This window comes from Myxine glutinosa, unplaced genomic scaffold (assembly GCF_964187855.1).
Source record: "Myxine glutinosa unplaced genomic scaffold, kmMyxGlut1.1 SCAFFOLD_477, whole genome shotgun sequence".
NCBI lineage: Eukaryota > Metazoa > Chordata > Myxini > Myxiniformes > Myxinidae > Myxine > Myxine glutinosa.
Window position 1 is genome coordinate 54754 of NW_027616574.1, and position 12684 is coordinate 67437.

The 12684-nt window shown below is 42.5% G+C and overlaps 1 protein-coding gene across 1 annotated transcript in view; it reads left to right on the top strand.

The window, feature by feature from the left end:
• The window catches only part of LOC144888990 (tyrosine-protein kinase receptor Tie-1-like), a gene marked incomplete at its 5' end in the record, with an annotated part of 66075 nt that overhangs the window by 46905 nt on the left and 6486 nt on the right, over positions 1 to 12684 (top strand). Inside the window, 3 exons of the mRNA XM_078768790.1 lie at positions 121 to 161; positions 6406 to 6502; positions 11490 to 11589. Of these exons, the coding sequence (XP_078624916.1) occupies positions 121 to 161; positions 6406 to 6502; positions 11490 to 11589 (238 nt within the window). The remainder of the gene's footprint in view (positions 1 to 120; positions 162 to 6405; positions 6503 to 11489; positions 11590 to 12684) is intronic.

Consider the following 12684-nt stretch of genomic DNA (forward strand, 5'->3'; position numbering starts at 1 on the left):
CGGTGGTGAAAATAGTCTTGTTTGATCATTTTGCTGATGCCTTTCGATTTCACCATGTTTTTTTTGTGTGTTCTTGTGCTGGACCTCTCTAACCTTCCATGAACCATCCTGTGCTTGCAGTTGGTCCTTTGGCGTTCTGCTGTGGGAGATAGTCAGCCTCGGTAGGTCTGCGAAGAATCGCCGAGCATGGCGGAGCCGTGATATGACCACATAGCCACAGTTAATCACACATTTAATCAACAGGAGTGCACCTGCTAAGTCACTCATAAGTGCTCGCACACTATGTCCCACCCATTCACACCCAGTTTAAGGCTTCTTAGAGGTAAAGGCCGATTTTTGTTTAACCTTTCAGAGGTCCAAAACTTTCTAATTTCTGACCATCCTCAACAGTTTTAGTGTGACAGGTGTACCAGGTAGAAATGCATGGCACGGAATGAAGGGATTATAGTGTGACAGGTGTACCAGGTAGAAATGCATGGCACGGAATGAAGGGATTATAGTGTGACAGGTTTACTAGGTAGAAATGCATGGCACGGAATGAAGGGATTATAGTGTGACAGGTTTACTAGGTAGAAATGCATGGCACGGAATGAAGGGATTATAGTGTGACAGGTTTACTAGGTAAAAATGCATGGCACAGAATGAAGGGATTATAGTGTGACAGGTTTACTAGGTGAAAATGCATGGCACGGAATGAAGGGATTACAGTGTGACAGGTTTACTAGGTGGAAATGCATGGCACGGAATGAAGGGATTATAGTGTGACAGGTTTACTAGGTAGAAATGCATGGCACGGAATGAAGGGATTATAGTGTGACAGGATTACGAGGTGGAAATGCATGGCACGGAATGAAGGGATTACAGTGTGACAGGTTTACTAGGTAGAAATGCATGGCACGGAATGAAGGGATTATAGTGTGACAGGTTTACTAGGTGGAAATGCATGGCATTGAATGAAGGGATTATAGTGTGACACGTTTACTAGGTAGAAATGCATGGCACGGAATGAAGGGATTATAGTGTGACAGGTTTACTAGGTAGAAATGCATGGCACGGAATGAAGGGATTATCGTGTGACAGGTTTACGAGGTGGAAATGCATGGCACGGAATGAAGGGATTACAGTGTGACAGGTTTACTAGGTAGAAATGCATGGCACGGAATGAAGGGATTATAGTGTGACAGGTTTACTAGGTGGAAATGCATGGCATTGAATGAAGGGATTATAGTGTGACACGTTTACTAGGTAGAAATGCATGGCACGGAATGAAGGGATTATAGTGTGACAGGTTTACTAGGTAGAAATGCATGGCATTGAATGAAGGGATTATAGTGTGACAGGTTTACTCGGTAGAAATGCATGGCACGGAATGAAGGGATTATAGTGTGACAGGTTTACGAGGTGAAAATGCATGGCATGGAATGAAGGGATTATAGTGTGACAGGTTTACTCGGTAGAAATCCATGGCACGGAATGAAGGGATTATAGTGTGACAGGTTTACTAGGTAGAAATACATGGCACGGAATGAAGGGATTATAGTGTGACAGGTTTACTAGGTGAAAATGCATGGCATGGAATGAAGGGATTATAGTGTGACAGGTTTACTCGGTAGAAATGCATGGCACGGAATGAAGGGATTATAGTGTGACAGGTTTACTCGGTGGAAATGCATGGCATTGAATGAAGGGATTATAGTGTGACAGGTTTACTCGGTAGAAATGCATGGCATGGAATGAAGGGATTATAGTGTGACAGGTTTACTAGGTAGAAATGCATGGCACGGAATGAAGGGATTATATTGTGACAGGTTTACTCGGTAGAAATGCATGGCACGGAATGAAGGGATTATAGTGTGACAGGTTTACTAGGTAGAAATGCATGGCACGGAATGAAGGGATTATAGTGTGACAGGTTTACTAGGTAGAAATGCATGGCACGGAATGAAGGGATTATATTGTGACAGGTTTACTAGGTAGAAATGCATGGCACGGAATGAAGGGATTATAGTGTGACAGGTTTACTAGGTAGAAATGCATGGCACGGAATGAAGGGATGATAGTGTGACAGGTTTACTAGGTAGAAATGCATGGCACGGAATGAAGGGATTATAGTGTGACAGGTTTACTAGGGGGAAATGCACGGCACGGAATGAAGGGATGATAGTGTGACAGGTGTACTAGGTAGAAATGCATGGCATTGAATGAAGGGATTATAGTGTGACAGGTTTACTAGGTGGAAATGCATGGCATGGAATGAAGGGATTATAGTGTGACAGGTTTACTAGGTAGAAATGCATGGCACGGAATGAAGGGATTATAGTGTGACAGGTTTACTAGGTAGAAATGCATGGCATTGAATGAAGGGATTATAGTGTGACAGGTTTCCTAGGTGGAAATGCATGGCACGGAATGAAGGGATTATAGTGTGACAGGTTTACTAGGTAGAAATGCATGGCATTGAATGAAGGGATTATAGTGTGACAGGTTTACTAGGTGGAAATGCATGGCACGGAATGAAGGGATTATAGTGTGACAGGTTTACTCGGTGGAAATGCATGGCACGGAATGAAGGGATTATAGTGTGACAGGTTTACTAGGTGGAAATGCATGGCACGGAATGAAGGGATTATAGTGTGACAGGTTTACTAGGTGGAAATGCATGGCACGGAATGAAGGGATTATAGTGTGACAGGTTTACTCGGTGGAAATGCATGGCACGGAATGAAGGGATTATAGTGTGACAGGTTTACTAGGTGGAAATGCATGGCACGGAATGAAGGGATTATAGTGTGACAGGTTTACTAGGTGGAAATGCATGGCACGGAATGAAGGGATTATAGTGTGACAGGTTTACTAGGTGGAAATGCATGGCACGGAATGAAGGGATTATAGTGTGACAGGTTTACTAGGTGGAAATGCATGGCACGGAATGAAGGGATTATAGTGTGACAGGTTTACTCGGTGGAAATGCATGGCACGGAATGAAGGGATTATAGTGTGACAGGTTTACTAGGTGGAAATGCATGGCACGGAATGAAGGGATTATAGTGTGACAGGTTTACTCGGTGGAAATGCATGGCACGGAATGAAGGGATTTATAGTGTGACAGGTTTACTAGGTGGAAATGCATGGCACGGAATGAAGGGATTATAGTGTGACAGGTTTACTAGGTGGAAATGCATGGCACGGAATGAAGGGATTATAGTGTGACAGGTTTACTAGGTGGAAATGCATGGCACGGAATGAAGGGATTACAGTGTGACAGGTTTACTAGGTGGAAATGCATGGCACGGAATGAAGGGATTATAGTGTGACAGGTTTACTAGGTGGAAATGCATGGCACGGAATGAAGGGATTACAGTGTGACAGGTTTACTAGGTGGAAATGCATTGCACGGAATGAAGGGATTATAGTGTGACAGGTTTACTCGGTGGAAATGCATGGCACGGAATGAAGGGATTATAGTGTGACAGGTTTACTAGGTGGAAATGCATGGCACGGAATGAAGGGATTACAGTGTGACAGGTTTACTAGGTGGAAATGCATGGCACGGAATGAAGGGATTATAGTGTGACAGGTTTACTAGGTGGAAATGCATTGCACGGAATGAAGGGATTATTTGCGCAGCACACCAGTGTAACTTGATCATCCCATCGTCATTTGAAGACTAAAATGGGATTGACATTAGACATCGATTCCCCAAACTCTGTTCAAAAGACCTTTTGGTTGTGGACATGACGTGGCGTTCCAATCAAGCAATCGAGAATCGGCTTCGAGGACTGGGAGGTGGTTATTGGGTGGTGAGCAGGATTGTGGGATTTCTTTTTGACATTGACAATCTATTAATTTAAAAAAAACTCTTTAAAAAGCAGAATGGGGGGGGGGGGGGGGGGGTAATCTCCCCCTCTATGCTAACTGTTGCGGTTGTTGTCCACACTGACGTGACATTATTTACGTTCATTTCTGGATACTCCATTCCGAAAGGATGGAGCAGATCGGTAACGCATTTGCCTTTGACCAGTCTAGTTTGGGTTCCATTCCTAACTCGACGATAAACTATTGGAGCGATGTTTTGCATGCCGGGTATTACATCACAAAATGGACCATGCCGCAGTCCAGATTGATGTTAAGCTCGTGTGTCCCATTTGCTAGAATAAATTTGTGGACTTTGAAGATCTCACGATGTCTTTTGTGAAGAGTTTGCAAGTTATATCTGTCACCCAAATTACAAATCCCTGTCTAGTCGAACGTCTAGCTTTCCCTGTCGGTTCATTAAAGACTTGGGGCCAAAAGCTTTCCCCCGGCCTCCTCACAAGAAGGCGGGACTAATTGGGGCTGTAAATTAGTCAAGGAGAGCTATGGATACCAGTACTAGCGAAGAACCCATCCTAACAAATGGGTTAATTCCCCAGAATTATGAACGAGTTAATTACAGACTGGTTAATTCCCCTAGAATTACGGGTGGGTTAATTCCCCCAGAATTATGGACGGGTTAAGTCCCCCAGAATTATGGACGGGTTAAATCCCCCAGAATTACGGACGAGTTAAATCCCCTAGAATTACAGACGGGTTAAATCCCCCAGAATTACGGACAGGTTAGTTCCAACCAGAATGACGGACGGGTTAAACCCTCGAGAATTACGGACTGGTCAATTCCAACATAATTATGGGCAGAATAATTCCCACGGAATTACAAGTGGAATAATTCCCCCAGAATTACAGATGGGTTAACTCCACTAGAGTTACGAATGGATAACTCCACCAGAATTATGAACGGCTTAACTCCACCAGATTTATGAACAGATTAACTCCGCTAGAATTATAGACGAGTTAACTCCACGAGAATTATTGACGAGTTGACTCCACCAGAATTATGAATGGATTAACTCCACCAGAATTATGAATGGATTAACTCCACCAGAATTATGAATGGATTAACTCCACCAGAATTATAAACGGATTAACTCCACCAGAATTATGAACGGATTGACTCCGCCAGAATTATGAACGGATTAACTACACCAGAATTATGAATAGATTAACTCCACTAGAATTATGTACAGGTTAACTCCACTAGAATTACGAATGGGTTAACTCCACTAGAATTACGAACGGGTTAACTCCACTAGAATTACGACCAGGTTAACTCCACAAGAATTACGAATGGGTTAACTCCACTAGAATTACGGACTGGTTAATTCCCCCAGAATTACGAATGGGTTAACTCCCCGGAATACCTCCACTCGAATTATGAACAGGTTAACTCCTCTAGAATTATGAATGGGTTAATTCCCACATAATTATGGACGAGTTAACTCCATCAGAATTATGGATGAGTTAACTCTATCATAATTATGGACGAGTTAACTCCATAAGAATTATGGACGAGATAACTCCATCAGAATTATAGATGAGTTAGCTCCATCAGAATTACGGTTGAATTGACTCCCCAGAATTATGGATGATTTAACTCCATCAGAATTATGGACTGGTTAACTCCATTAGAATTTATCGATGAGTTAACTCCATAAGAATTGTGACCAAGTCAACTCTATCAGAATCATGGACTCATTGACTCCCCAGAATTGAACATTGTCATGTAAAATAGAACATTGTCATGGGGACCGCAAGGCTAACCCCCGCTCTTGCAGGGAAAATGGCCTTAAAATGCTTCTTCTTGTTGTTGTTGTTATTGTTGTTGTTGTTGTTGTTGTATTGACTCCCCAGAATTCCAAACAGATTAATTCCCCCAGAATTACGAATGGAACCATTCCCTCAAGATTGGTTTTTCAATATGAATTGTAATTCTCCCTCCCACCATATTGCGCTACACGACACGAGACCAATTTACATAGAAAGAATTCGGGTCTTCCCCCTTCCACGAGTCCCCGGGTTGTGAAGTCTATTTTATCCCTCCCTCCCCCCTCCAAAAACCTTCCTTTACTCCCCACGAGTACAACCAGCAGTTTTCAATCCGTATCATCCAGCGGTGAAGGAGTGCAGAGGAATCAGACAAACAAACACAAACCAACAGACACCCTCCAAATTATTGTATGATTGATTCCACCAGTTATGATGAGTAAAACTAACATGCGTGTTTATTAAATGCTTCTTTTTTTTAAACCTTTATTATCTCTGCTGCGATTGAAAATATTTTTGGCTATAATTCGGCAGGACAATCATTTACCTGTCAATTCCACACGTTTATCCTATGTTTTCAAAGTGCACAATGATAAGTAAAATTAATTGCCACGTGTTTTTTTTAGCAGCAGGTGCAGCATGCCAGATAACGGTTTCAGTTTGATCAGGATGTTCTGAATTGGTCTGTTTACTGTACATGCTGTTCTGTTCCCATGTGTTCCTCATACTGTGTTTGTATGTGCGGTCCCATTTCCCATTTCCCAGGAGGTACACCATACTGTGGTATGACTTGTGCTGAACTCTATGAGAAGTTGCCACAGGGTTACCGAATGGAAAAACCTCTGAACTGTGATGATGAGGTGTAAGTATGCTGAACATCATGACATTGTTAAATCCGCGTTCTAGAAAGTTTATCGACATGGCAAACAATGTTTTTTTTTGTCGATCTGAAAGTCGATAAAAGTTTGTTAACCGCCATGATAAGTGAGGAGCAGCTGACATTTCTAATGTTAGCCCTCCGTCAGGGTAAAAGAGGGAAATGTGGGTGTATGGAGGAAGGGATATAGAGTGTTGGCCACAGGTGAAAAGTCAAATATTGGAGGGACTTCATCAGGGGTCAGGGATCAGTTGCTTACTTTCACATTCTCTTCAATCTCATCTTTCCCTCCAGGTCTTAAAGAGAGCTGTTCCCCACCGTCTCAGATCATCCCCCATCCAAAACCATGACCTTTTCTACCCCCATTAACTCTCCCCAAGCCAACTCTTTCCAAATTTCCAGGTTTTCCTTCCTGAGAGTTTGCTTCTGTATTCATCTTGCCCACCCCGTGCATCCTCTCCTACCCCTAATTCTTCCCCCACATCCATTATTTATCGAAGTCTCCCTCCATTTTGTCTCTCAACCTTGCTGTCGGTGTCGTCTCTTTTTGCAGTTCTTGTCATTTTGTTACATCCTGATCCATCTGTGTTCCAACTCCTCCATGAGCCTCGACGCTATATCCAAAAGGTTATCTTGTAATCAGAGATGTTCTTCAATAAACAACTTTTAGTGCTTAGTTATCTCGTTTATTAAAGCATATCTCTTCGATTGCAATATCACTTACCACTTGAAGTTGTTTATTGAACAACGATTTTTCAATAATTGCAATGTTCCTTCATCGTTGAACTCACTTTCCAAAAAGTGTACTTGACCTCTGATCTTTGATCCAGATCCACTTCGATCTTTGACCTGTCCCTCACACTTTATATCCCTTTATATCCATCCACATTTTTAGCCTGGTGTTGTCTTAGCGGTTAGAGTGCTGGCTTGGGATCCTAGGATCCTGGGTTCGAATCCCGGTCGATCGCTGAATTAACACCAGGGTGGTTGACTCAGCCTGTCATCCTTCCGAGGTCGGCAAATTGAGTACCAGTTCACTGGTAATTCCCTGTGTGTCGCAAGAGGTGACGAACAGGGTTGGTGGCAGGAAGGGCATCCGGCCATAAAACATTGCTTCAAAAAGGGGACCACGGTGCCAAAAAAAGGCCAACCCCTGCTCTGCGGGGGAAAATGGCCTCTAAAGGTGGTTCTATATCCATCCACATTTCCTTCTTTTTCTTTATCTTTTTTTTTCCGTTTTCAGTTTTGTCAGTTTTCCTGACAAATGGCGATTAATGCTCAAATTATCAAACACACCTCATTTCCCACGACGGTTAACCTACCATTATCAACATTTATTTGAAAGATCCCATTGTGTACATGTTGTCCGCCAGCGCTATCCAACACGATCGTTTTCTGGGAGACTAGCGTTCCGTTGTATTAATCACAAGCCGTCTTTGTTAAACATGACGTGGACACTAAATTTCTAGAAATTAATGGTTATATCGGTGGAGTTAGGTCGGTCAAAAACACCGATGAATATGTTGTCCTTTCTTTCGGATACGCACTTCTTACACAATTGCTGTCATTGCCGGATTGTTGGTTTTCGTGCACAATGACATTCCGCAATGCCTTATAATTGATTGCGTTGCAAACACACTCGGCTCTTGTTCTGACTCGGCACTCGCCAGCGACATCTCATCCAAGTTTTCCAAGTGCTTTATTAGCAGCCGCAGCCAGCTGGCAAGCCGTCGTTTCACCACACTCCGGGGCCGTGACGCCGACCAAGAGCGCAGGGCACGCCGTACGACGTGACAACGGCCCCTAGTCTCTGAACACACCATTTGACATGACTGAGCTACAGTCGTGTGCAAATTACCCTTTTTCAAACCTCGGCAGGTTTGACTCGTGTTAATTACCCTCGCCAGAGCAGAGGGTATTGCATTGTGAGTCCGTTTGTTTGTCTGTCTGTGTGTTTGTCCGCACAGAATAAATATGATTTTCTCTGCAACCGTTGGTCCGATTGACAGGAAATTTTCACCATAAGTGCAACTCCACCCGTATAATTTTTTATGATAATTATGACGTCATAGGTCACGTTGTTCGGCCGCCATCTTGGAAAAACGTAAAAACTTTGCACCTCCACATCTCCGAAAGCGCTGAATAGAAAAAATTGAGACATGGCTCATTGTAAAGAACTCTCCATGGGGAAGAAACTGTGTTGATGGGATTTCAATTACAATGTTCCTTCATCGTTGAACTCACTTTTCCCAAAAATGGCACTCGCCCAATTTTATCCTGCCATAACCTAAACAGAGTCTAATGTCATCGGTGCCTCCATTATGACGTCATAATTTGACAAGTACAAAACGTCGTCCGATCAAGATGAAATTTCTTGAGCATAATCGAGGAATAAATTAGTGGAGAAAAAAAATAATGCTGACGTGATCACGTGGTTTGGCCGCCATATTTGTTTTAACACAAAAGCCTTACAAACCACTGAAAATACATCCTGGCGAGGGTCTGCAATCTCTGATCGCTCTTTTTCTTGTTATTACTGTATTTATAATGATAAAATTGTCTTTTATAGCAATACACGACGCAAACAAAATGCAGCATACGTTTAGTGCTCTGTTTTAGGTATGTTGTACATAAGTAACACGTTGTATTTATGATCATGATTATCCAAGAATCACGTACTTGAAGGTGTGCTGCTTTGAAGGTGTGGCACGGTACACTCAGGTGGTTTACTGGCTTGATTTAGGCCAAAATTGCAGTGTCATTAGTTTCATTGAAGATTGTAATGTTACAAGGGCCGTTCAAAAGGTTCTTTGGGACAATGCGCTTGATCGTCCAAGAAACTCCGACTTTTAATTTTATTTTCAAAACACAAATAAATATGCTTAGTAAGGTAGGATATTTCCCATACTAACTACATTTACCTACATATTGAAAATGTAAATGATTGACGTCTTTCCGAATATATATTGAGATAATAATCTTCTTCCGATAACTTTTTTGTCTTGTCCAGCCACAATGTCTGGCATTATGTTTGTTTAGGATTTTTGTTATTACTTCAGGGCTTTTGTTATTGGCGTTATGGAAAACCCTCGGATTAAGGTGAAAAGCAACCTCATGTCACCATGAAGAGGTGTAACACGTGAAAAACGGAAACCTTGGTGGAGAAATGGTTAGAGAGACCGCGTTTATCCTGCCTCTGTAAGAGAGCTTAACCAAACTTGGTAAGGGAGTTTAACCAAACTCGATGAGAGAGCTAAACCAAACTTGGTAAGGGAGTTTAACCAAACTCAATAAGAGAGCTTAACCAAACCTGGTACGGGAGTTTAACCAAACTTGGTAAGGGAGTTTAACCAAACTAGGTAAGAGACTTTAACCAAACTCGGTAAGAGACTTTAACCAAACTCGGTAAGAGAGTTTAACCAAACTCGGTAAGAGAGTTTAACTAAACTTGGTAAGGGAGTTTAACCAAACTCGGTAAGAGAGTTTAGCCAAACTTGGTAAGAGAGTTTAACTAAACTTGGTAAGGGAGTTTAACCAAACTCAATAAGAGAGTTTAACTAAACTTGGTAAGGGAGTTTAACCAAACTCGATAAGAGAGTTTAACCAAGCTTGATAAGGGAGTTTAACCAAACTTGGTAAGGGAGTTTAATCAAACTCGGTAAGAGAGTTTAACTAAACTTGGTAAGGGAGTTTAACCAAACTCAATAAGAGAGCTTAACCAAACTTGGTAAGGGAGTTTAACCAAACTCGGTAAGAGACTTTAACCAGACTCGGTAAGAGACTTTAACCAGACTCGGTAAGAGAGTTTAACCAAACTTGGTAACCGAGTTTAACCAGACTTTGTAAGAGTTTAACCAGACTTGGTAAGAGTTTAACCAGACTCTGTAAGAGAGTTTAACCAGACTCTGTAAGAGTTTAACCAGACTTTGTAAGAGTTTAACCAGACTGGTAAGAGAGTTTAACCAGACCTGGCAAGAGTTTAACCAGACTCTGTAAGAGAGTTTAACCAGACTCTGTAAGAGTTTAACCAGACTCTGTAAGAGTTTAACCAGACTCTGTAAGAGTTTAACCAGACTTGGTAAGAGTTTAACCAGACTTGGTAGGAGAGTTTAACCAGACTCTGTAAGAGAGTTTAACCAGACTCTGTAAGAGCGTTTAACCAGACTCGGTAAGAGAGTTTAACCAGACTCGGTAAGAGAGTTTAACCAGACTCGGTAAGCGAGTTTAACCAGACTCTGTAAGATAGTTTAACCAGACTCTGTAAGCGAGTTTAACCAGACTCTGTAAGAAAGTTTAATTAGACTTGGTAAGAGAGTTTAACCAGACTCAGTAAGCGAGTTTAACCAGACTCTGTAAGAGAGTTTAACCAGACTCTGTAAGCGAGTTTAACCAGACTCGGTAAGAGAGTTTAACCAGACTCGGTAAGCGAGTTTAACCAGACTCTGTAAGAGAGTTTAACCAGACTCTGTAAGCGAGTTTAACCAGACTCTGTAAGCAAGTTTAATTAGACTTGGTAAGAGAGTTTAAACAGTCTCGGTGACATAATTCATGGTTCGAGCGTCTGCTCTGTGTCTGTGAGGTCAGCCGTTCAAATCCCAGCCGTGTCATACCAAAGACTTTTAAAATGGTACGTGCTGCTGCCTTGCTTGTCATTCAGTATTTTATAGAATAATGCACGGATAAACAACCATAGGTTAGCCATTCTCGTACAGCCTTCGATTGACCTGTTTGCCTCCTACTGTGTCAAAGTTACTTGTAAAGGAAGAATATTATTATAACTTGCTTATCTATCAGCATTGTGCCTTCCCTGTGGTGTAAAAATGAAACAACATTAATTTCGAAAGGTCCTTTTGATCCTTCTGTATTTGTGAAAGAAGCTCGTGCCTGTATCACCAAAGTTACACATCAAGCACTGCTCTTTGGGCCTTTGTCTGCCTGTGCCCTCCTCACCTCGATCGTCCTCGCTCCACAGATATGAGCTGATGCGCCAGTGCTGGAGAGATCGACCCAATGACCGTCCGACCTTTGCACAAATCTGTGTCTCTCTGAACCGCATGCTCGAGGCACGCAAGGTACAGGGACCTTCCTTGCCTGTTGTGGTATTTTTTGTACCGGGATTAACCTATCTCACTGTATAAATGTTATTGCCATTGCAGCACCACACATACTATCATGTGGGCAATTTGATCGGATAGGGGATGATGGAGATAGAGAGAAAGTGCAGGCAGGCGGTAGTTTCAATAATTCCACAAATATGCATACGTAATTCATAGATGGTCATAAATGTTTAATGGGGAGAGAGCTACAGCATAGCCGTCAGAAACACTTCGGGCAGATTCACCATTGACCTTGTGAAAACCTTTTTCTTTTTTTTACTGTCCCCAGTGTATTTTCTGGCAGCACAACTGACCAAATCGACACCCACACATCCTGTGCTTCCACACCCAGACCCATATCCCGCTCCACATCTGGCTCCCGCTCCTGCCCCCAGTGTTTAGGCTACCCGCACATCTCACACTTTCACCCCAAGCCACAACACAGCCCGAAGCCCCTTATTTTTACTCTACCCTACCGCCCCCTTTCCCTTCCATCCTCCCACACATTTCACACCCCAATAGCTCACTTTCCTTTTTCTTCTCCATCCTAACACCATCTCTTTTGTGAAAAAATAACAATACAACATTCCATAAGGATCTCCTTTTTTACGGAGTCTTTCATCAAAACACGTATGAGTGCCACTCCCATGGTAAGAGGGAAATTGAGTACCGCTATGACCGAGCACTCTTACCTGTTGTATCTTGCCTCAGTAAGGATGCCAGACATGTTCAGCGTGCCACAGTTTGATGATTCATTTCAGCAAACCTTAAAATGAAGTTTGTAATGCAGCATGGCCCAGCAAGATCTTTCTCCCTATGCCACTAAGAGCATCAGTCTGGCCTGCAGTCCACCATGTCTTCCACCGACTGGTCTACTTTCTCTTCATCTCCAGACTTGGACAGTGCGTGGAACTCATTTATCAAGAAACTACTCTTTCTCCTGCATGCATCAATTCATACCTTCATGCATCCAGCTGATCCTGCCCAGCATCCTATCCCTGGTACAATAATTCATGCGGTGAGGCAATTGATAGAAAACAGCTAGCCTTTTCCTCCTGGAAAATCAACCCT